Source organism: Tursiops truncatus, chromosome 1, assembly GCF_011762595.2.
Source record: "Tursiops truncatus isolate mTurTru1 chromosome 1, mTurTru1.mat.Y, whole genome shotgun sequence".
Taxonomy (NCBI): domain Eukaryota; kingdom Metazoa; phylum Chordata; class Mammalia; order Artiodactyla; family Delphinidae; genus Tursiops; species Tursiops truncatus.
In genome coordinates, this window is record NC_047034.1 from 169,360,025 (window position 1) to 169,382,813 (window position 22,789).

At 51.3% G+C, this 22,789-nt stretch overlaps 1 protein-coding gene across 7 annotated transcripts in view; it reads left to right on the plus strand.

Moving 5' to 3' along the window:
- UBR4 (ubiquitin protein ligase E3 component n-recognin 4) overlaps positions 1-22,789 on the plus strand; it is a 127,894-nt gene that overhangs the window by 101,559 nt on the left and 3,546 nt on the right. For all 7 annotated transcript variants that reach the window (XM_033842279.2, XM_033842298.2, XM_033842300.2 and 4 more), the window contains 17 exons: positions 484-681; positions 1,350-1,430; positions 3,279-3,366; positions 3,881-4,008; positions 4,893-5,000; positions 5,520-5,639; positions 6,301-6,491; positions 6,930-7,103; positions 7,467-7,566; positions 11,569-11,787; positions 12,700-12,813; positions 13,807-13,949; positions 14,412-14,537; positions 15,625-15,819; positions 18,018-18,242; positions 21,496-21,586; positions 22,282-22,444. In XM_033842279.2, the coding sequence (XP_033698170.1) occupies positions 484-681; positions 1,350-1,430; positions 3,279-3,366; positions 3,881-4,008; positions 4,893-5,000; positions 5,520-5,639; positions 6,301-6,491; positions 6,930-7,103; positions 7,467-7,566; positions 11,569-11,787; positions 12,700-12,813; positions 13,807-13,949; positions 14,412-14,537; positions 15,625-15,819; positions 18,018-18,242; positions 21,496-21,586; positions 22,282-22,444 (2,464 nt within the window). The remainder of the gene's footprint in view (positions 1-483; positions 682-1,349; positions 1,431-3,278; positions 3,367-3,880; positions 4,009-4,892; positions 5,001-5,519; positions 5,640-6,300; positions 6,492-6,929; positions 7,104-7,466; positions 7,567-11,568; positions 11,788-12,699; positions 12,814-13,806; positions 13,950-14,411; positions 14,538-15,624; positions 15,820-18,017; positions 18,243-21,495; positions 21,587-22,281; positions 22,445-22,789) is intronic.

Below are 22,789 nucleotides of genomic sequence, written 5' to 3' on the forward strand. Positions count from 1 at the left end.
CACCGGCATCGTCAGTTAATGATGAGCGATCAGTGGGGTTGGGCGTGCCTGAATATTGTATAATATAGAGAAGACCCTTTCCTTGACTGGAGGGTCACCAGGGACAAAGTCATCTGGCCCCAGATTGGTTGGCATCACATGAGACGAGCAGGAGGAGAGCCCTCTCTGCCCTCGTGTCAGTGATCCAGCTTTCATGGGTCACTCCTCGTCTGCTTATGTTGTTAGGCTTTCCCTTCTAATCTCCCCTTAAGTTTCAGAGGACGTGCTTGATATTTAAGGCTATTTGAATTATATTTGGATTTTTTGAATCACCTCTGAGCTTCTTATCCTTTATGTCTTTAAATGTGTAAGGGGCTGGATGAGTTTCGTGTGTTTTCCTCAGGGTGTCCGTGAGCAAGGTAGCATGGTCTAAATCAAAAAGGTCTCTGCCATCCCTCTGCACGTATACTTATGTCATCCCTTCTGCTTTCTTCTCTCCTTTAGGAGGAGAATGAAGTCACTGAGTTCTTTGTGACCCTGGAGAAGGATCCCCAACAAGAAGACTTCTTACAGGGCAGGATGCCTGGGAACCCGTACAGCAGCAATGAGCCAGGCATTGGGCCACTCATGAGGGATATAAAGAACAAGATTTGCCAGGACTGTGACTTGGTGGCTCTCCTGGAGGATGATAGTGGAATGGAGGTAACAAGCATAGGACACCACTGTCATGGTTAGGGTTCCTTTCCCTCAGGAGCCGATTAACACTGGGCCTCTGTAAATGCGGGCTAAGGATCTCCACCTACCTACCCCACCTGGTGTTCAGGGTAATTACCTGTAAAGGGCTCTGCCCACTGCCTGGCACGTGGGAAGCAAATGGTTGGTGACTATTGCTTGTCATGGCGCAGGCTTTTATTGTTCTTGTTGCTGTGGCAGAGGCTTTCCAGGGATTCTAAGTTAATGAAGCTCCCTAAATACTGGCACTTTAGCCCCTGTGCAGATTTCTGGCCCTGTATCTGGTACCTTCTGGCAGACAACACTAGGGTCTGGCGTTATCGTATACATGGTGAAAAGCTTGTTGGTGAAATAGAGAAAATTGTCTTCTTTGGTGCTGAGCTGAAATGGATTCAGGATGGGAGAAGGTCCTCAGCAGTTTTTTAACCTGGAGTCCATGGTTTGGGTTAAAGCTGTTTGTAACCCCTGAACTTGTGCACAAAATTCTGCGTGTTGCGCACACACGTGCATTTTTTAGAGAGAGAGAGTCGATGGGTCCCTGACGCACAGACGCTATGCCATAAAGCGCCCTTCGATCTTGAAATGTACTTGCCTTACAATTATTTCCAAATAACAGCATCATTTTCTTTTCTGTTCAGCTTCTAGTGAACAATAAAATCATTAGTTTGGACCTTCCTGTGGCCGAGGTTTACAAGAAGGTCTGGTGTACCACGAATGAGGTATGTGCTTGTTTTCTTGCTTGGAGGTGTGGTTTGACTTGCAGGCTTGTACTAGGAAGAGCCGTTGTTCATCGTCACTTGCCCAGGTGGTAGCAGCATGTAAGGACCTTTACTTCCCCTGTCGGTGTTGGTGTGGAGAAAACCGGTCACCTTGTCCTCCTTGTGAGGCAGCTTACTGGTGAGGGGAGAGGAGTTTCAGGAGGGGTGAGCGTTTCCTGGCCGTGCAGCCGGCCCAGGCAAAGTCTGAGGAAGCCCGGTGATGGGGAGGGCTTACTGTCAAGAGTGGACACCTCTTGACTGAGATTAATCTCAACTATTATGGGCTTGCTCACTTTTCAGAACATTTTCCAGTACTGTGTCGAGGAGCACAGTTTTTATTTTACTAGTTGGGAAATTGAGACTCAAAAGGCAGTTGTTCTGAAGGAGTGGAAAAGGGAAATGAAGGAAGCATGGCGCTGTGGTCCTTTTGGCCACCTCAGTACCATTTGTCCGCTTATAAAAGTCAGATATTCCACTTCCCCCACTGACATTTTAGCATCAAAACAACCATACAGATTTAATCCCTGATGCACCTAAAAAATTCAGAACAAGCTTCTCTGGGCGCCCTTGTAAATGGTGGTATGGAACCCAAAGAATACACATCGTCAGCCTCCCCTTTTGAACCAGGAGGCAAGAAGTTGGGGATCATTTGTCCCTCCCATTAATGTGCTTAATCCACCAAGGGGTTCTTCTGGCGAAGTCCGGAGTTTGTGGCACCTTTTTATCCGGGCCTTCATCAGCTTCCCTTTTTACTTTATCCCCCATTTCCCTGATAAGCAGCCCATCTCTTCAGCTACAGACAAGGGTCTGTTTTCTGTGTCTCTCTCTTTCTGTCCATGGTCTATGGCTGTCCCCTCTCTTAGTTCCCACTGGGCTTCCACAGCTGGAGATGCTCTGGGACCTGGCCTGACAGGTTCTCTCCCTCCAGGGTTTCGTCTCCTGAAGCTGAGCATGGCTTAGAGGCAGGCAGCTTGAATTAGTATGGTACCTGCTCTCCCACTTAATTTGCTAGAATGTAACTTCAAGCCTCCGTTTCTCACCTCCAAAATGAGGATAATACTACCTGTGCAGAGTGCCTAAGCTGGTACCTGGTGGAGAGTGAAGTCTCATGATCCTCCAGTTTAGGAAAGTTGCTGGAATCTTCTAATTTACAAGACTTATTTCTAGTCATTCTCTCAGGTTGTAGGTTTAGCTTGAGGAAATTTGGATGAATCCTCTCCTTGCTGTGGGGTTATATGAAGACCTCAGGATCTCCCTAGGCAGAGATTGGTGTATTCTGTTTTCTTGCTTTTGATTCCTGAGACTTGAATCGCAGCCCTTTGATCTAATTGACTTCCCTCATCCTGATCCTTTGAGTAGTGGTCCCTATTGATTAGAAAGAATTTATACTCCTGAAGGAGGCACAGGCTTGGAAACAGAACTGGGCTTATAGCTGGATAACTTTGAACAAGCTGCGTAACCTTGTATAGAAGGGTAATATAAAGTGCCTAATTAGCAAAGGGCTTAGCGCAGAGTAAAAACCATAAATACTAGTTGTTATAGTTATTACATAGTTTCAATGAAATTAAGTGAGGTAGTGTCTGTAAAATGCTTCACACAACTCCTGGCCTGTAGTAGACCTTAAATAAAATGAGCTTTCTTTCCAGTAAGTGAATTGTAGTGCATCTGGATTCTAGATTTTGTGGTTAAGACCCTGCAGAGAAATAGAAGTTGTCCACACCGCCGAAGCATTAAGCAAGACCAGGTGTCGAGTCCTTTGCGTTTTCTGGGCCTGTTCACAAGCACATTTCTCCACCTCTGTCTGCTCAGGGAGAGCCCATGAGGATTGTTTACCGGATGCGGGGGCTGCTGGGCGACGCCACCGAGGAGTTTATCGAGTCCCTGGACTCCACCACGGGTACGGCCCTTCCCACAGACGCCGCCGCACATTCGGTTTGAGGACTGGGAGCTCTGAGCAGCAGTTCACGACCTGGAACTTGGGGGCAGTCTGGGCAGATGCTCTCTTGCAATTCTGTTCAGAATTGAGGGGGGATTACTCCTCTGGCTGAGGAAAAACACGGTTATCAGTGGCCCCGTTCAGATACCGCTGGGGCCGTGGGGGGGCGCTGGGGCGAGCGAGCAACAAACGAGTGTTCAGGGCCCCTTATTTAGGGTTTTTGTTTTTGTTTTTTTCGTTAGTGGTTGTAATGCGTGTATTTTCACATATTTGAGTAAACAATTTTAAGTGACTTAAACTTTTAAAAAAGTTACTGAGAGTGAGACAGTGAAGTTTGATATCCAATACTGACCCCTTTATTGGCTACGTTCTTTAGTGGAGATACGGAAAAGGGAAGTAGCCACCGGCCTGGAAGAGGGCTGTGCTTTATTCCTGGCTTCACCTCCAGTTTTACTTGGCTTCCCTTTTCTTCCAGACGAAGAAGAAGATGAAGAAGAAGTGTATAAGATGGCTGGTGTGATGGCCCAGTGTGAGGGCCTGGAATGCATGCTTAACAGACTGGCAGGGATCAAAGACTTCAAGCAGGGACGCCACCTTCTAACAGTGAGTTGGAGGCAGTGAAGTGGGAGAGGCCCCCATGGACAGAAGCTTGTGACCCCTGCCATTTAACCCTAGGGGGCAGCATGGTGCCGTGGACCAGTGCAAGCCAGTGAAGGACCCGACAGCTTCCTTGGCCCTCTCTGCACTTTAGGCTCCCTCCCCCACTCCCCTCTTCCCTGCCGACTCCTCCCGAAAAACCAGCGTGATAGCAAGCCTTCTGCTATATTTCTTTAGTCACCTGTGGAACCAGTGTCTAATTGTCTTACCCCAAAAAGCTGCACTTGTGTCAATTATTATTATTACTGCTTTTTAAAATGGATTCTGTAAGTAACTCTTTAATTTTTTGTAGGATTTTGTTTGGTTATTCATCCAGCTATCTCACTAGGGAAGAGTAGAGGATTCTAAAGGCATCATACATATTACACTATTGTTTTCACCTCCAGGGAACATGAGAACACACATTATTGCACCCATGTTTTCAGTGAGCCACATGGTTCTGAGCCCCACGGGCCATGAGCTTTGGGATCTTTCTGTTTACTGGTATTAGTTCAGAGTCTGAGTTAGTACTGGCATTTCCCCCAAGACAACAGAGCATCACCTATTCCACGAGGAATTAGTGTCCTTGCCATAGTTTTAGAGACGGCAGAGATATATATATATCCAGCCCACGGGAGCTACTGCTGGAGAACATTGCTGTTGAGATGCAAGCCTGACAGGAGAGCCCAGCCACCGTATCGTGTCTCCTTAAGGAAACTTCGCTGTCCTCTGTATTTCAGGGGGAGTATCTGCTGATTGTACACGACCCCTCTTGGACATTTCTTTCCTGCTTGTCCCCATGTCTTCACTCTCAGATGGTCTCATGGGTTTTGACTGGCTTTTCTTGTCAGGTGCTGCTGAAATTATTCAGTTACTGCGTGAAGGTGAAAGTCAACCGGCAACAGCTGGTCAAGCTGGAAATGAACACTTTGAATGTCATGCTGGGGACTCTCAACCTGGTAAAGAGTGTGGGCTGCAAAAGGCAAAGCATGAGCCTCGGTGGGGGGTCCTGGGTGGGGGAGACGTCTCACTTCTGGGCTCAAGTGAAGTGGATTTGTGGCCTTTTCAAGCCCTTTCTGTCTAACTGATGGGCACAGAGGCTTGAATTATTCAGGCTGTTCCTTATCCTCCTGCTGGCTCACCCTGTGCTGCTGCCATGACACCCAAGAGTGTCCTTGTTTCTTTCCTGAATTCAGATGAGAAGCGAGAGGAAGTTAGTCCCTACACCAGCGCAGACTGCACCCCAGTGGGAAAGTAGTGCCACTCACCTCAGGGCAACCAGAAAGAAACCGAAACGTCGTTTTCACTGTCCTCAGAAACCCACACACTGCATGTCTCTCCATGCATGTACACGTACACACGCACGCACAGAATTTCCGGAATGTAATGCCACAAAGAACATCCTTGAGGAGCAGATCCCATGAGCAGTGAGTGGTTATGGTCTGTCCCTAGAGTGACTGGGCCTCCTTCTCCTGCAGGCCCTGGTAGCTGAGCAAGAAAGCAAGGACAGTGGTGGTGCAGCTGTGGCCGAGCAGGTGCTTAGCATTATGGAGATCATTCTGGATGAGTCCAATGCTGAGCCCCTGAGTGAGGACAAGGTGAGTGGAGCCCGGTTTGTCCACCCGCAGACATCGTCTCATTGCCAGCCATTGGCTGGTTTGTGTCTAGCTGTGTCAACCAAGAGTGATTGAACCTGCCCAGCTCACGGTGACATCGTTATGTTAAAGCCTGAAATCTGGATTCAGCGGAAACAAAGCTGACTATTCCAGTTGATAGACAAGGGCCTTAGTCCAACCCCTCAATTCACAGTTGAGGAAGCTCCAAGCCCAGAGAGATGAAGTGAGCCGTTCAATATCATATAGTCGGTTACTGTACAGTTGAAGGCCTAGAACTCAGGTCTGCAGCTCCCAGTTCAGTTTCTCTCCACTTAGCACACCCACACATTCCTCTGTTCTTGTTGGTGCTGATGGTTTGGCTAGAGATACGACCAAATGAATACCAGGCAGCCTGCATTCTCTCGGGGGAGGGGAAGATTGTGTTGGTATATTTTGACCACCTGAGACTATTAACAGAGCCACCGCAGAAAGTTAGAAACTAATTTATGAGGTAGAACTCACACTGCTGATTAATTCCTCAGGAAGTGCTGAGACACTGTTCTTCTAGGGCTACTTCTGATGGCTCTGATGGAAATGGATGACCATTAAGGGCCCCAAAGTCCCAACCTTATTAGCGGGCCTCCCATCCTCTCTCTTACTGCAGGGCAACCTCCTCCTGACGGGTGACAAAGATCAACTCGTGATGCTCTTGGACCAGATCAACAGCACCTTTGTTCGCTCCAACCCCAGCGTGCTCCAGGGCCTGCTTCGCATCATCCCATACCTGTCCTTCGGGGAGGTGGAGAAAATGCAGATCTTGGTGGAGCGGTTCAAACCATACTGCAGCTTTGATAAGTATGTTGCTTAGATTTCAGACAGCTAAACGAGAGTGTCTGTGAAAACCCTGAACTAGTTCTGTGAGACTAAGGAAGAATCACATGAGTTTCTATTAGATTTTTGTGTGCTAGTCTGGCCTTTAAGGGGCTTGGTCTAACTGGGGAGGCAAAAAGTAAAATACATTGTGTTAAAGTAGCACCTGGTGAGGCAGAGAAGAAGTGGTTGGTGACACGGTAAGGAGATACGACAAGCTGGAGGGAGTCACGTGTGCAAAAGCATGAAAATGCAAGATGGGGTTGGGAGCTAGGGGGGCGTGGCAGGAGCCGGATGAGAAGGGTATGCTCAGGAGTTTACACTTGATCCTATATGCCATTGAAGCTTGTCAACCAAGAAAAGGACGTGATCGGCTTTTGTTCCTCCTTTCACACGCTCGGGGTCTTTGCTCTTTCCTCCTAGGTATGACGAAGATCACAGTGGTGATGATAAAGTCTTCCTGGACTGCTTCTGTAAAATCGCAGCTGGCATCAAGAACAACAGCAATGGGCATCAGCTAAAGGATCTGATTCTCCAGAAGGGAATCACCCAGAATGCACTTGACTATATGAAAAAGCACATTCCCAGTGCCAAGAAGTAAGCGGCACCGCTGTCAGAGGGGCTGCTTTCCTTCCCCTCTTCCTGGTTCCTTTTCTCCTTCATCGTCTTGGCATCCCTCTGCCTTCCTTGGGGTCTCCCTCCCTTCTGGAAGCTGTCAAGGTGACTCTGCAGCCCTTGGGGCTGTGGGAGAGGATGGCAGTTTGTTGGCTTCTGTTTCGAGGGAACAGAAACTTCTATCTGGTTTCACTTCAATCTGGTTTCTCAGCTGAGTTGGGTGGTCCTTTGTGATTCTTTATGGTACGCTTGTAGGGTCACATCTAAACAAGCCAGAATCAACAGCCGGTTTCTAGGTGGCCTTTGCTTCTCTGGCCTGCTCATAAGCCTCTCTCTGCTTTGCAGTTTGGATGCGGACATCTGGAAAAAGTTTTTGTCTCGCCCAGCCCTGCCGTTTATCTTGAGACTTCTTCGGGGGCTGGCCATCCAGCACCCTGCCACCCAGGTGAGTAACTAGCATGCAACGCGGGCCTTATTCTGGAGCAGGACACGTCGTGGGAGGGAACCACACCCTCTCTCCTCATCTGCCACGACTGAGTGAAGGTAACCACCTTGATTAGCCTTGAGATGGGAGTTGCCCTAATATATAAGACTCCCAGATTAGAAGGACTCTCAGAAGTCATCTGGTTCATCTCTCTGTGTGCAGACAGGACTGAGTTCATTTGTGATTTCCTCATTCAACTCATTCTTATGTGGGGCTTCTTTATCTCACGGCTTAGTTGAGCAGCAGTTGTGAGGGTGTGGCTGGCCAGAGGGTAAAAAGAGTTTCGATTTCTGGCTGTAGTCCCTGGGACATTTGTAATGCCATCACTACCATTTTCTGCTCTGCCCCAGGCAGCCAAAAACTTGGTTCTCAGGGAGGCCCAACCCTGTCCGCCGGATTGCTCCTTCCTGATAGTCACTGGGCTGAGCTATCTGTTACTCTCACAAACTCTAATTGGCCCAGACAGGTGGCCAGTCTGGATTTCTTTTTTTTTAATTAAACTTTTTATTTTGAGATTATTGTAGATTTACACGCAGTTGTTAAGAAATAATACAGAGACGTCGTGCGTACCTATTACTTAGTTTCTTTCAATGGGAACGCCTTGCAAAACTATAGGAAATTTATCACAGCCAGGATATTGACATCCATGCAGTCAAGATTCGGGACCATTTCCTTGCCGCAGGGATCCCTCTTCTTGTCCTATTTGTTTGTTTGTTTATCTATTTATTTATTTATTTATTTAGGCTGTGTTGGGTCTTTGTTGCTGTGCAAGGGCTTTCTTTAGTTGCAGTGAGCGGGGGCTACTCTTCGTTGCGGTGCGCGGGCTTCTCATTGCAGTGGCTTCTCTTGTTGCGGACCACAGGCTCTAGGCGTACAGGCTTCAGTAGTTGCGGTGCGTGAGCTCAGTAGTTGTGGCTCGCGGCCTCTAGAGCGCAGGCTCAGTAGTTGTGGTGCACAGGCTTAGTTGCTCCGCAGCATGTGGGATCTTCCCAGACCAGGACTCGAACCCGTGTCCCCTGCGTTGGCAGGCGGATCCTTAACCACTGTGCCACCAGGGAAGTCCCTATCCTTTTATAGCCGCATCCACCTGCCCTGGCAACCACTGATCTTCTCCATCTCTGTAATTTTGTCCTGTCAAGAATGTTGTATACTAAATGGAATCATAAAGCATGTAACCTTTGGGGATTGGCTTTGTTCACTCGGCATAACTTTTTGGCGGTTTGTCCTGGTTGTTGTATGTATTAGTCGTTTGTTCCTTTTTACTGCTGAGTATTGCCCATGGCGGGGGTGCACCGTGACCCGTTTAACCATCACCCATTAAAGGGTGTCTGAGTTGTTGCCATTTTGAGGCTGCTATGAATAAAGTGGCTGTGAATGTTCACGTGCAGGTATTTGTGAATAAGTTTCCATTTCTTTGGGGTAAATGCCCAAGACTGCAGTTACTGGCTTGTGTAGTAGTTGCATTATTTTGTTTTACAAGAAGCTGCCAAACAGTTTTCTAGAGGCTGCACCGCTTCACATTCCCATCGTCAGGGTGCGAGCGGTCCGCTTTATCCGCATCCTCGCCAGCATTTGGTGGTGCGTCAGCCGTGCTGATAGACGTAGAGTGATGGTTTCAGAGTGATTTTAATTTGTTTTCTCTGATGGATAATGACACTCACTGCACATCTTTTCATGTCTTTCATCTGTCTGTCTGCTTCAGTGAAATGTATGTCCATATTTTTTGCCCATTTTCTAGTAGTAGTGTTTGTGTTTTCAGTGTTGAGTTTTGAGAGTCCTCAGGGCTGCATTTTTTGGTGGTTGTTTAGAGCTGTCTATCTTGAGTATAGTTCCACATTGTCATTTAGTGATCTGTTCTGATAACTCACTCCAAAAATGTGGTTAATTGGCTACAGTAAAGGTTCTTCCATATGTCTCACTCAAATAACCATAGTACTCAACTTTTGTTCAGTTCAGTGGAAATAGTCATAATTATTACACCTTACGGATAATTCTTCCTACGTAAGAGTTTTCACTTATTTTTTTCCCCCCTATCCTTGTAACATCTTTATTTTGAATGTGGGTAAGTCAAGGGACGGAATTGTCATTTGGCCAGTGGCAACACATTGACCTGAGAACTCAGGTCAGTGGATTCCAAGCTTATTCTTAGTTACTAAATTGAATTCTTTTTTAAAAACAAGGCTTCGTCTAGTTAGATACTTGGCATTCATACTTCTCACCATTCACTTCTCTTTTAGCACGTATTTATGTAGTGCCTGTCCTGTACCTGTGCTGCGCTAGGTTGAGGCAACGTTGGCAGATGAGACAGTCACAGCTCCCTCTGGGAGCTTACTGTCTGGTGGGAGATAGAGCCGAGGACATAGTGATAACAGAGCTGGGGGTAAATGCAGTGTGGAAGGGGTCAAAGGGAAGGGGATTTCTAACAGGAGAATAGGGCGCCCGCAGAGGTTCAGAGGTGAGAGAGCTTAAAGCATTCCAGGAATTGAAAGCAGTCGCATTGGAGGTGAGACGTGGCAAGAGCCGGCACTGGAGATGTAAGCGTGGGTCCACATCACATGCCCCACGGAGGAGAGTGTGGATTGTCTCCTGAGGGTAGTGCGCCTGGCCGTACCCTAGAGGATGAATTGGATGGAGGTGACAAGGGAGGTGGGAAGAACAGTTGGCAGGCTTTTATTGTGATCTAGGTGAGAAGCCATGGCGGCTGAACTCCAGTTAGTGAGGTGGACAGTGAGTGGATTCGACAGAGATCTGGGAGGTGGAATAAACGGGACTTGGAGATTGGTTGCACGTCGGCAGTGAAGAAGCTGGGTGAATCAAGAGCTCCGTTCCGTATCTGGACTGAGTGACAGGAGTGGTGATGCCATTGAAAGAGATGGGGAACTAGGAGGTTTGGGAGTGAGTGAGGGGGAGGAGAGTCTGTGACGTTAGATTATTAGTGTGTGCTCTGTCCTCCTAACTAGAGTGTAAGCCTCAGGTGGGTAGGAGCTTCACGTGTGTGCACACACGTGCACACAGTACACAGCCCGAATGTTAAGTCTAGGGGACCCGTGGAGTATTCAGTAGGCAGTTGAACTACGAGTTCAGCGTTGAGGAGCATGAGACAAGAGACAGCCTGTCATTTCGCTGAGGTATGAAGTGGACGCGTACCTGCTGGGAAAACAGATCTATGAGCTAGTGAGTGACCTGAGTTGAGTGCTGAGCTTTCACATTGCAAGTTGGCTTTGTTGTTGTCGATTTATCGTCAACTGTGTGGTAACTGGCATCAGCTCACCAGTGATGGGGTGGAGCGGATTTCACAGTGGGCTCCCCTGGAGAGCTTTTGCGGATTCCCCTGCCTTCAGTGTTGTGACGTTCTCCCACCCCTGTGGGTAGTGTGGTGCTGTCGTGTAGCAGCTGCCGGCATTTTTAAGCACAGGAGGTTTTTGTTTACATCTATTTCTTTCTAAGTTTTTTCTTATCCCCACTCCCACGTGTAGTTGTACATCTGGAATCCCTAGGTCGAGAAAACTGCTGTGCTCCTGGGTTTGGTGGACGCGGATGAAGAGCTCAGCACAGCCCCCGTGAACATCAAGGGCCTTCTTTGCTTGGTGTGGTTGCTGAGTTCACCACTGAGGCCTCATCAGGGGCTGCTTCTCCAGGGACTCTTATCTGAGCCCCTCTCACTTTTACCGTGCTGAGCACTTTACGTATGGCATCTGATTTAATCCTCATGGCGGCCCTGGCCTGCCCCCATTTTATAGACAGGGTTATGGAGACTGAAGAGCGTGGTGGCTAGTCAGAGGTTGGTGGCAGAGCCTAACCTCCTCCATTTGTCCGAATCTCTTGAAGTGTAAAATCAGAGAATCTGATTGAAACCAAGCAGATGACATGAGATTGTGCACATTTTTTAAACCTTTAAGCTCCTGAGAAGAACACTTGTTTACATAATTGGAGGCCTTCATCTCTTTGGTCCCTTCTTGACAGGTTCTGATCGGAACCGACTCCATTACAAACCTGCATAAACTGGAGCAGGTGTCCAGCGATGAGGGCATTGGGACCCTGGCAGAGAACCTGCTGGAGGCGCTGCGGGAACACCCTGACGTAAACAAGAAGATAGACGCGGCCCGCAGGGAGACACGGGCCGAGAAGAAGCGCATGGCCATGGCCATGAGGCAGAAGGCTCTGGGCACGCTGGGCATGACGGTACAGCCACGCCCGGGTCCCCGCATTCTTGCCTACCCTGTGGCACAGTCATTTGTGCTCTGGGGTTTCAGAGCTGGGGTTGGGGATGGTGAAGGTGAACGCTGTGGGCAGGGGGTCGGTGTACTGGGCACGGCGCTAGGTGCTTCACCTTCTTTCATCTTCCCGACAACCCTTAGATGTGTGACTATCATTGTTCTATACGGATGAGGCTCAGAGGTTAAATGACTTAACAAGTTCGCAGAAGCATTAAAAATGGTGATAACCATTGTTTATCAAGGATTTACTATATGCCAGGCACTGTGCTTAGGCAGCCTCCTTGTAAGATTGTATTTAAGCTCTCATGTGCTTTTCTGAGAGGTTGATTTTACACCCATTTTTCAGATGAACTAATTGAAGCTAAGAGGTGAAGTAAATCAGCAAGGCACATAACTAACAAGTGGCTGACAGGCGTTTGAACCTGGGTCTGTTCGACAAGAAGGGCTCTGTGCTCTTCTGTCCTACCTTGGAGGAGGCAGAGGTCCTGTGAGGGCCTTCTCCAGACCAGTGAACTTGAGTGTCGGCAGTTTTAAAACTCCCATGGGAACCGTAAATGACTCATGCTGCAGCGGCCCTTGTCAGCCGGGAGTCGGTCTTGCTGGCGCAAAGAAAGGGGGCTTCTTTGTTGGCAAGTGGCAACTTGCCAGGGCTCTCGCTGGATGGTTTCCTCTGCTTCAGTGGTTCCTGTAGGAAGAGAATAGCAGGAGAATCTGGGTCTTTACCCTCATTAGAAGCCAACTAAAGAGATTTCCTTTCAGTACAGCAGTCCTTTTCATGTATGTGGAAGGTCAACCCTGTGCCTGCGTGTCCCCAAGCTGCAGTGGGAGGGTGCGTGGAAATTCCTGTCTGACGTGCCACCTGGGGTTCCCCTTACAGACCAATGAGAAGGGCCAGGTCGTGACCAAGACGGCGCTCCTGAAGCAGATGGAGGAGCTGATCGAGGAGCCGGGCCTCACATGCTGCATCTGCAGGGAGGGGTACAAGTTCCAGGTGCGGTCAGTCCCAAGCCCCGGTGGCCTCCCTCGCCTGAGGCCTTTTTGTTCTTAGGCCAGAGTCAAGGCTCGTATCTTAGGGCCAGCTGTCCTCTCTAAAGGTGGGAAGGCAGACTGATCTGAACGGTAGTCTTCATCGTCATCAACAGCTACCACTCACTGGGTCCCTTCTGTGTGCCAGGCCCTGTGCCCAGAGCCTTTATGTAAACTGGGTAATTTTATCTTTAAACCTGTAAAAAGCCCTAATTTATGGATGAGAAAACAAAGTTCATGTAGCAGAGCCAGAGTTCTAGCCCAGGCTTTTCTGACTTCAGACCTGGGGCTTTTAAAAACACATCATGCTGCTTCCATATTCAGATAACCTGGGGAGAAGGTCAGGACCTTGGCTTTCTGGGCTCCACCTAACTCGATTTAACACCCAAAGGAGCACAACAGCAAGTGACCAGTTTGCTCCCCTAAAGGCCTAAAAGTCATCCCTCTTCCTCTCCAGCTTGAATTTATTACTTAGCGCCCAAGCCTGTCGAAGGGGCACTACCCTGGGCCACAAGCCCTGTAAGTCCTGCTGTGACACAGGCTCCTTGGAGCTTTCTGGTCAGTTTTGAAAAACAAGTGACTTAACAAGAAGGCACTTTATTCTTCATTTTCAGATAAAAGAAGCAAAAAGGAAGGGACCGTTCAGGCTCGCATTTCTGCCCTTCTGTCTCGCAGCATCCACTTTATTTCAGTTGCTCCCCACAACCCTCATTTCACTGGGGCTCTGCCCAGCCAAGTGCTTAACCAGGAGACTGAGGGGCTCACCATCACCCCCTTTCCTGAATGCATCCCTTCCTAGGACTTCCTAGGACTGAGGGGCTCACCATCACCCCCTTTCCTGAATGCATCCCTTCCTAGGATCGTAGACCCTCGGGGCCCCTCTGCTCTGCTTCACCTCCTTTCACAGCCTGCCTTGGAGTTTCACCTCTCCTCCTTTTTATGTTATCTATCTTTGCAGCCCACCAAGGTCCTGGGCATTTATACCTTCACCAAGCGGGTAGCCTTAGAGGAGATGGAGAACAAGCCCCGGAAACAGCAGGGCTACAGCACCGTGTCCCACTTCAACATCGTGCACTACGATTGCCACCTGGCTGCCGTCAGGTGGGCCTGGCTCTTGCGGAGCGGCTCCTTCACTAGGCCTCCCTTGCATGTGCTTCAGTACTAGCCCTGTGTGACTTCAGGGGAGCGGGCAGCTCGCCAGAGGCCCTGGACTGGGAGGGGGTGGGACTGCCATCCCTGAGGCTTTAATTCTCTTCCTTAGGCTCTGCAAAGTATGGTGCCCTACCTTCAGCCATACAGGCCCAAGTGCCATTCCTGCCATATAATCTGGAAAAGATTCTTGGCTTTTGGGCCAAGGCTGGTGAGAGCAGCCTTGCTTACTAGAGGCGGTGAAGCTGGCATTTACCATCGTGGTTACAAACGGCTGCTCCTCTCTGTAGAGTCAGGCACACGGGCCAGCACTTCCTTAGTGTCAGCAAACCCTCCTCCACCCCTACGCGCCCAGGTGCCTGGTTGCCAGATTAATTCCAGCAGTCACTCATCCCTGCTCTCCTCCCAATCCAGGCTGGCTCGAGGCCGGGAAGAGTGGGAAAGTGCCGCCCTTCAGAACGCCAACACTAAGTGCAACGGTCTCCTTCCCGTCTGGGGGCCCCATGTCCCTGAGTCAGCTTTTGCCACCTGTCTGGCAAGGTGAGTGTGGAGCATCTTGCATGGTAGAAAAGAGAGGATTCCCAGGAGATGGGGGAAGATCAGCTGTCAGCCCCGGCCCCGGGGAAGCCATCTCCTGTCACCTTCATCAGGAATCTGTGTCTGTCTCTGCTTCCTGACAGGGGAGCCCATCCGGAAGAGAGGGGACTCTGCTGGGAGAAGCCAGCACCCTCAGCGTCTGGGGCCCCAGGTGGAATCTCTGGTTATCTGCTACCTCTCCTCCTTTGCTGATCTTAGGACACAAAACACAGGACCCCTGACTTGGTCCTTGAGGCCAAAATTTCCCAGAGTTCACTTCTATTTCTCTGAGGTTTAAATAATGAAAATAGCTTGATGGCGTGGGGAACATCGGGCTCCTTTCAAAGCCTCCCTTGTCCTAAGATCCAGAGTAGAGTAGCGAAACCTTCTGTGAGGTCCTCATCTCTTGCAGATGCCTTGTGCAGTGGTGCCCCACTCCAAGTCCTATTGTAAAGCTCGGGGATGAAAAGATACTTACCATAAACCAGGCACTTGGCAGTAATAATGATGAAAGTCATGTTGGGCAGCATGTGGAACTGCTTACCGAGTGTTGTTATTATACACGTTCTACAGATGAAGAGACTGAGGCACAGACTTACTCAGGGGCAGAGTCCAGGTGGTTGGTGATGTACATTGACATAGGAAGACCTTTTATTTGGAGGTTGAGGAGATGATTCTTATGGATGGATCACCTTGTCAGTCAGAATGAATAAGTTCTACATTTCTTCTCTCAAAATGCACTTCCAGATGTGGTCACAATATGTCCTATGACATTAGTCCATCAAGAAATGCACCCCCTTCCCCCCCCCCGCCCCCAAACCGGCACGTTCTCCTCAAAGCTTGGAGAGCATCGCGTTCAGTCACAGCAGAAACAAAAGTGTGCTCTGCTCTTGTCTTCCCCCGAGCCCAGCCCTTGTCCTTGACTCCCCCTTTCATTCTCGATCCGTCTGTGTAACCTTCACAGCCATCAGGCCGAGGGGGGCTCTGCCTTCCCAGCTGGGTCTTCACCAGGGAGCTTGCTTCCGCTTCACCACCTGTTCTCTTCTCCCAGGCACAATACTTACCTCCAGGAGTGCACGGGCCAGCGGGAGCCCACGTACCAGCTCAACATCCACGACACCAAGCTGCTGTTCCTGCGCTTCGCCATGGAGCAGTCCTTCAGCGCGGACACTGGAGGGGGCGGCCGGGAGAGCAACATCCACCTGATCCCGTACATCATCCACACCGTGCTTTACGTCCTGAACACGTCAGTACCGCGCGCCTCGGGTTCCTCTGCCCGACAAGCTCTCCCGGCTTGTCTGTAGCCGCTCTAGTTAGCTCTAGAACGAATGAATGGCCCCAGGCAGCCTTTACCGAAGTAGGAATGTTCATCTGCGCCTCTTTGGAATCACACAGAATAAAGAGTACGGTGGCTTCCTTTTCCAAAACTGTCTCATCTACCAGCACGGGCAGCCAAGGGCTGCCTCCTTGGACTGACCTTCAGCCCAGAGGGGAGCAGGAAGTGGGAGAGGCCAGATCATCGAAGCTTCTACTTCAGTGTAGCTGCTACTTGCAAGACTATTCCCTTGGATGGGGGGGGCCATGGGTCACTGTCAAAGGCACACAGGCTGTTCCAGGTGAGCGTTTCACAGCTGGAGGATGTGGCAGGACCGAGGGCCTGGACTTGCTATCCCTGTCTCTTCTTCAGTGAGTGAGGCTTCTGGCAGCTGTGAGCGGGGAGGTGTTGTTGAAGATTATTTGGGAAAGTCAGCTGAGAAGGAAGGTAGCCCAGAAAAAAAACGGGCCTGTGCTTCAGGCCTGAGCAGTGCTGATCGCTGGTGTCCGTGGGGCCTTTGACAGAGCCGTTGCCCCTTTTTGGCAGCAGTGGGGTGGAGGGGGTCGCCCCAGTCTCCGGGGAGCAAAGCAGACCCAGAGAGGCCGCATGATTTGTCTAGCAGAACACAGCTGGTGGCTTCCGATGTCACTGTGTCTTTGAAATGCCAGACGCTCGTAACTCATGCTTAGTTTCCTTAGTTGGGGAGGGAGCGGGCTGTGTCCTGATGGTCTCGGTCAGTTAGAGGCCAAGCCGGAAGCTGCACGAAGAGGCACTGTTTCCCAGCCACAGCCTGCTTCCCTCGCTGGTTCACGCTGGTGTGAGCTTGGTCACGGTGGGCGTGGGGGAGCGGGGGGCTGGTTGAGCAGGGATTGCTGCCTTTGGTGGGACGTTTGTATATGAAGGCGAGTGTGTCACACACAGCGCGAGCCAGCGCAGAGTGGAGCGGGTCGTGCGATGGCACAAAGCTTCTGATCTCCAATTCTGGACACTCCAGTCTGGTGTAGCCGCCTGTTCCATCTGTGTTCATCCATGGGGCAGAAGGGTGCCCGGTGTCCCCGTACCGTCCCCCCTGCTTTCCCACAGCCCAGTGCCTGGCAGTGCCATGTGCAGACCTGGTAACTTTGATTCAGCTGCTACTAGTGTTGTGTTTTTATTTCCAGGGAACTAGGATGGGGCGTCAAGCACTCTTGGCCTGAGAGCACCATCCAGGTCGTAAGGAGAGAGTGTAGCCAGAAATACGTGATAAGGAAGTGGTCTCAGTGCCCGTCTAGGGACCTGTCGAAGCTTCATTGCAGGTGGAGAGTCCACGCTGGGAGAGCTCTGGAGCCAGATTGCCTGGGTCAGAGCCCAGTTCCTTCACTCGCCACTGTGTGGCTTTGGGCAGAATATTTACTCTCTCTGTGCTGTAGTTTCCCCTTCTGTAACGTTGGGAGAGTACCCGTCTCATCGGGTTATCGTGAGGATTAAATGAGATAATCCATGGAAAGCTCTTAGAAGGGGCTTGGCGTTAAAGTTGATGATTACCATTGTTGCTGCAGTTCAGGCAAAAGCGAGAACGAGAAGCAGTGCTCGCCGGGAGGAATCTGTTCTAATGGAGGAGAGAGGACACAGACACGTAAAAGAACACACCACCATAGCCTAGGAAGGGCACCGGCTGCAAATGCCGTGTGAACAGTTAGCTGTACCGAGACTCGTGGAGTCGGGGAGTGTGGGCTGTGGGCTCAGAGACTCTGGGTTTGCTGACTGGTTTGGTGACTTTGGTTGTGTCACTTCACTCCCCGGGCCTTCAGATACCCTGGTAAAGAGGTGCCGGCTGTCACCTTCCAGAGTTGTCAGGACACGTGGATGGCGGAGTGTTTGTGAATGTGCCGGACACGCGCAATTGGAATTGTGCGGAGCTGGGCTGGGGGGTGGGGGACGAGGAAGATGCCCCCGAGAAGGACTGGGGCGGGGCTGGGGGTGCCCCGCTTGGAGAGGAGGCGGGAGGGGCGGTGGAGGACGGGTGGGGGGTTCCGTGAGCCGAGCGCTCAGGAAACGTAAAAGAAGACGGGAGATTGAGCAAGCCTCCTCCCCTCTTGCTGCTCGTGCCCTGCTTCTGCCCTGGTTTCATGGTGCTCCTTTTGTTCCAGAACCCGAGCAACTTCCCGAGAGGAGAAGAACCTCCAGGGCTTTCTGGAGCAGCCCAAGGAGAAGTGGGTGGAGAGTGCCTTTGAAGTGGACGGGCCCCACTACTTCACTGTCCTGGCCCTCCACGTCCTGCCCCCCGAGAAGTGGCGAGCCATACGCGTGGAAATCCTGCGGCGGCTGCTGGTGACCTCTCAGGCCCGGGCAGTGGCTCCGGGGGGAGCCAGCAGGTCAGTGCTCGCTTCGGGAGGTGCCTGCTTCAGGGGGCCGTCTCCTGGGCCGCCCGTCGCCCGGACTCTGTAGCCGCTGTGGGTGAGAGCTGCCCGCGGCGCGCAGGTGCTGAGTGGAGGCGCCTCGCTTGACTCGGCAATGGAGCCTGAGCCTTCCCGGCCGGTCACACCAAGAGTCGAGGCCTGACGCCGCTGGGTGCCTGCCCCTCTGGGTCAGCTGTTCAGGCACTAGAAGTGTGGGGCCAGGCTTAGCCCTGGGAAGTGTCCTCAGAGAGGAAGCCAGCCAGGCACAGGGTGAGACTTCTCAGGAGAAGGGTTAGGGTCGGCAGGCAGTTGAGACAGGTAGCCAGGTGTTCCGAATCTTGCTGGTCTGCGCATAAACTAGCAAAGCTTCCTGGGGGCTGTGCTCGGGGATGTTCTTTTCTGGTATTAAAAGCTCCTCATCTCCCTCCTTGGTCACATTCCTATCCCGTCTGCTCCCACGTTCCATGAGCCTTCTTTCTTTCTCTGCTGTCGGTGTGGACACCTCCCTAAGAAGGAAGGCATTTCAGGAAGGAAGTGGTCTTTGTTTTCATGACCCCGTGCTGTGATTTGGGTCAGCTGGGAGGTGTCTTGAGGCAAACAACTGCAGACAACAACAGCGAGAAGCCCTTTGCGACGAGTGCACAGATTGCGCCACCCCGAGGGGACTCCTTGGCGCTACTCTTGGCCCGTCGTGGCCCCGAGCAGCCTGCCCTCCCTGGGCTACAGAGTAGGCTAAGAGTTGTCAGCTTGCTTCTGCCCTTGAGGGAAACCTGCTTCATTCTGGGAAGGTCTGTCCTCCTGTGTCTGCTTTCGCTAGGATCCGAGGGGACATTTCCAACAGGGGTGCAGGGAGGAGCTTTTAGGCCCCTGATGATGACAGACCAAGTGGAAGCAGCCTTGGCCTGAATTTGCACACCTGGTGTCTCCACCTCCATCAGCTCTGATTTATCAAGTCGCTAGTGGTAGGCACCTCGTGGCCCGGGGAGACCCAGACCAGGTTGGAGCTCTGCTGTTGGGTCCAGCCAGTGCCAGCCTCTGTGTAGAGCAGGAGGGGGCCGGTCTTGTTAGATTCCTACCTAGCCCCTGCCCCTATTCCAAACATAGCACTTTCCAGTGTTAACCAAGAGTCTAAAGCATTAATAGTTAACTAGCTGCTGGGAGTCAAAGGTTAGATCTGGAAGATACTAAGCTGTTGATAAGCCAGGCTCGGCCTGTATCCATAGCACGCAAAGTAGCTATTCACTGGGCACAGGCTCTCGGTGACAGGTGTGAAATCCGAACCCACAGGAGCTGTGTTGCTTTCAGTTAGGAGACTGGAATGCACTACTGTCCCAGGCAGTTAAGGAAAAGCTGATTTGGTCACGGCTTAATTAGGAAATCCAGTGTGAGCTGCACTCATGAGTCGCCATTTCCTCTGTAGCAGTTTAGTCACCTTTACTAATTAACCTGAAATAATTAAGTTGGGCAGGGCCACTCCAGATTCGTGCCGCCAATGCGAAAGCGCTGCAAGAAGGAGCGGCCCTGGCGGGGTGTCAGGGTGTGAGCAGGGTGCCCTGGAAGCAGGGTGGCAGAGTGCTGGCCATCAGCACGGTGTGGGACACCCTGCAAGGAGGGACATTTAGAGGGTGACCTCCTGGTGGTTGGGGCAGTGCCACTGGCAGCAGGCTTTGTCCTCAGCCCATTATGGGGTGGGGGGCAGCAGCAGGTACACAAAAATTCAGGAGTCCGCACAAGAGAAGTTGCTCTCTTCTGCGGGTTTTACGTTCAGGAAAAAAGAGTCTTCTGCCAGGAACTTGCAAGTATTTAAGCCTGGGACTTTACTAGGCTTCCGTCAGAGCCTTTTCTGTTTCCTTGTCTGCCAGCGCACAGAGTTGCAGAGAAAGAATTCTCATCGTCGTCCACAGGCCCACCTCGCAGTAGTTTTCCCTTTCGGCTGCAGCATCCTCATGCGTGGCGGTCGGGGAGGAGGTGGGCGCTTTGGAGATGTTGGGGGGAGGGAGGGTACAGGTAGCATACCTTAGCGAACAGAATTGTCTCATTTTATTATTTTACTTCACTTTGGTTAATAACTTAAACATTGACTGAGTGTAGGTGTGGTTGGCCTGTCTCATGCTAGGTAGTCCCTTCACTTGAGGCCCATGCAGTGTAGTTTTAGCTTCTAGATGAATAACATCTACGCGTGTCTGATGTTTATGATTCTAGCGTATAGAAACACATGGTGCGTGCATGCACACGCATTTTCATCCTAAGTTCTGGTGCCTTTGGTGTGGGCTCTGTTCCAGGGTGGAGAGGCTCCACGACAAGGGTTTATCTAGCCTTTACTTACTACAGATATGAAGGCAGTTTGCAGACAAAACCTCTCCTAGATCTTGGGCTGTAGAAACCAAGTCCTAGCACCGGCACTTCACTCACCGTGCAGAGTGGGTGCTGGTCGTTCTGTACTTCATGGTGGCTCTACCTGCAGTAATCATTCCTCAGACCAGGAGCGTCTGCTGAGAAGGCGGTGGACGCTGTTGGCAGTGACGGCCCTCTGTGTTCCGAGGGCTTGGCTGCTCTCTAATCCCAGACTGCGTCACTGGATTAAGTAGCAGCGATGCTGGTTAGAAACGAAGGGGTGCGGTGAGCTCTGGGATTAGCCCGGGATTTCGGAGGTGTTGGGCCGGCTGTGGCTCGCATCCGAGACGTCACTGTTGTCCGACGCCAGGTGTCCACCAGCTTGCTGGTTTTAACATGGCACGCGGTGGGCAGATTACTGTGTGAGACTGCTTTAGGTGTGCTGGGTGCTGGTAAAAACTCTCCAAGAGGGAATGTGAAGACTGAAGTAGAACCTTGTTTCCTCCTGCATTTATTAGGTCCCGTCAAGTCCGAGAGCGCGTGTGGGGGCTAAACACAGGGAAACACGGGACTCTGTGGCGACTCTTTAAGGCAGTAGCCTTTTGGCTGCCGTGTTGCAACTTACGTCTCCCTCTTTTCCATTTTCCCTGGCTTAGCAGAGTCGCTACTAAAGATGACTGTGTCACGCAGCGTCTTGTGGTGAATAAACCTCTGGGTCCCAGGGCTTCAGAAGCTCTGACCCGTGGCCGTGTTCCTCTGAGAAGATGGCAAGTGGCTGGAGCTGAGTGATGCTCAGTGCCCGTGACTCTTCCCCTGCTCCCAGAATGCTTGGCTCTGTCCTTGGGAGTATCCTCCCGGGGTCTTCACGGACATGGGATTTGGTTTTATTTTCCAGGCTGACAGACAAGGCGGTGAAGGACTACTCTGCTTATCGCTCTTCCCTTCTCTTTTGGGCCCTCGTTGATCTCATTTATAACATGTTTAAGGTAAGGAGGCCGCTGGGAGCGTGGCCGGGTTTGGCAGGGGCGTAGACGTCTGTGCTTGTGGCTCTGACCCTGCCTCGGCAGCCGGCTCCTCCATCAGCCTCCCCCGAGAAACAGGCCGACCCGCCGTGGGGAGGGCTTTACCCTCTAGCTCCGACCCCTGCGTGTGTAGACTGCATTTGTAGCCATGACTGCTCCTGTGACCCGGTCTCAGGCTGCTGCAGACCCTCTTCTATAGGCCGCTCTCCCCCCGCTCCACCCCGAGTCACTCTCTGTTTGCTCTCGTCCCCTCTGTTTGGATCAACTCCGTTGCCCTGTGTGAGTGTAACTTACTCCAGCCCACTTTATAATAGGGACGCTCCTCTCAGCCTTGAGAGAATCAGAGGGTTTGGGGTGGTTCCTTTCATCCATCTAAATGAAACAGCTGAATTAAAGCATGTTGACGAGTCCCTCTTCTTGGGGAAATGCTTGATGGTGGAGGGGATGGGGAGGAAAGAACGCATCGCCTCTCGAAGCTTGTAGGTTCATGTGACGTGTGCTTAGGAGAGGGGCTGTGAGAGGAATGAAGTGAAATTTTGTTGTTCCTGGAAGCAGAACACATCCTCCAGGGAAAAGTTGGATGTGTATGGGAGGGCCCTCTTCTTCCCTGCCTGACCTGAGCCACCCGCCCGGCCTGTGTGTCCTGTTGCTTCTCGTAGAAGGTGCCGACCAGCAACACGGAGGGTGGCTGGTCCTGCTCTCTGGCAGAGTACATCCGCCACAACGACATGCCCATCCACGAAGCTGCCGACAAGGCCCTGAAGGCCTTCCAGGAGGAGTTCATGCCAGTGGAGACCTTCTCAGAGTTCCTCGACGCCGCTGGTCAGTGTCAGGGTTTTTCATCTTTCACAGATCTCAGTGGGGCTGGCCATCGCTTTCATCTTCACACACAGGAAAAAACAGGCGAGAACCAGCCCGTGGGCCACCACCGAGGGGTCTGGGAGAGATGTGTACATGCCAGGTCCCTGGTAACAAGATGCGGCCGTGACATGCGGCTCACTTCACCCCAGGGGCTGTGTTCTCATGCACGCACTTCCCAGTCTGCAGGGCAGCCCTGTGTGAGGCGGAGCTGTGGTTATCCCCATTTACAGATGGGGTAACTGAGGCTTTGAAGATTAAACAAATTCCCAGTGGGGCATAGCTGGAAAATCACTGGAGCCCCTTTTG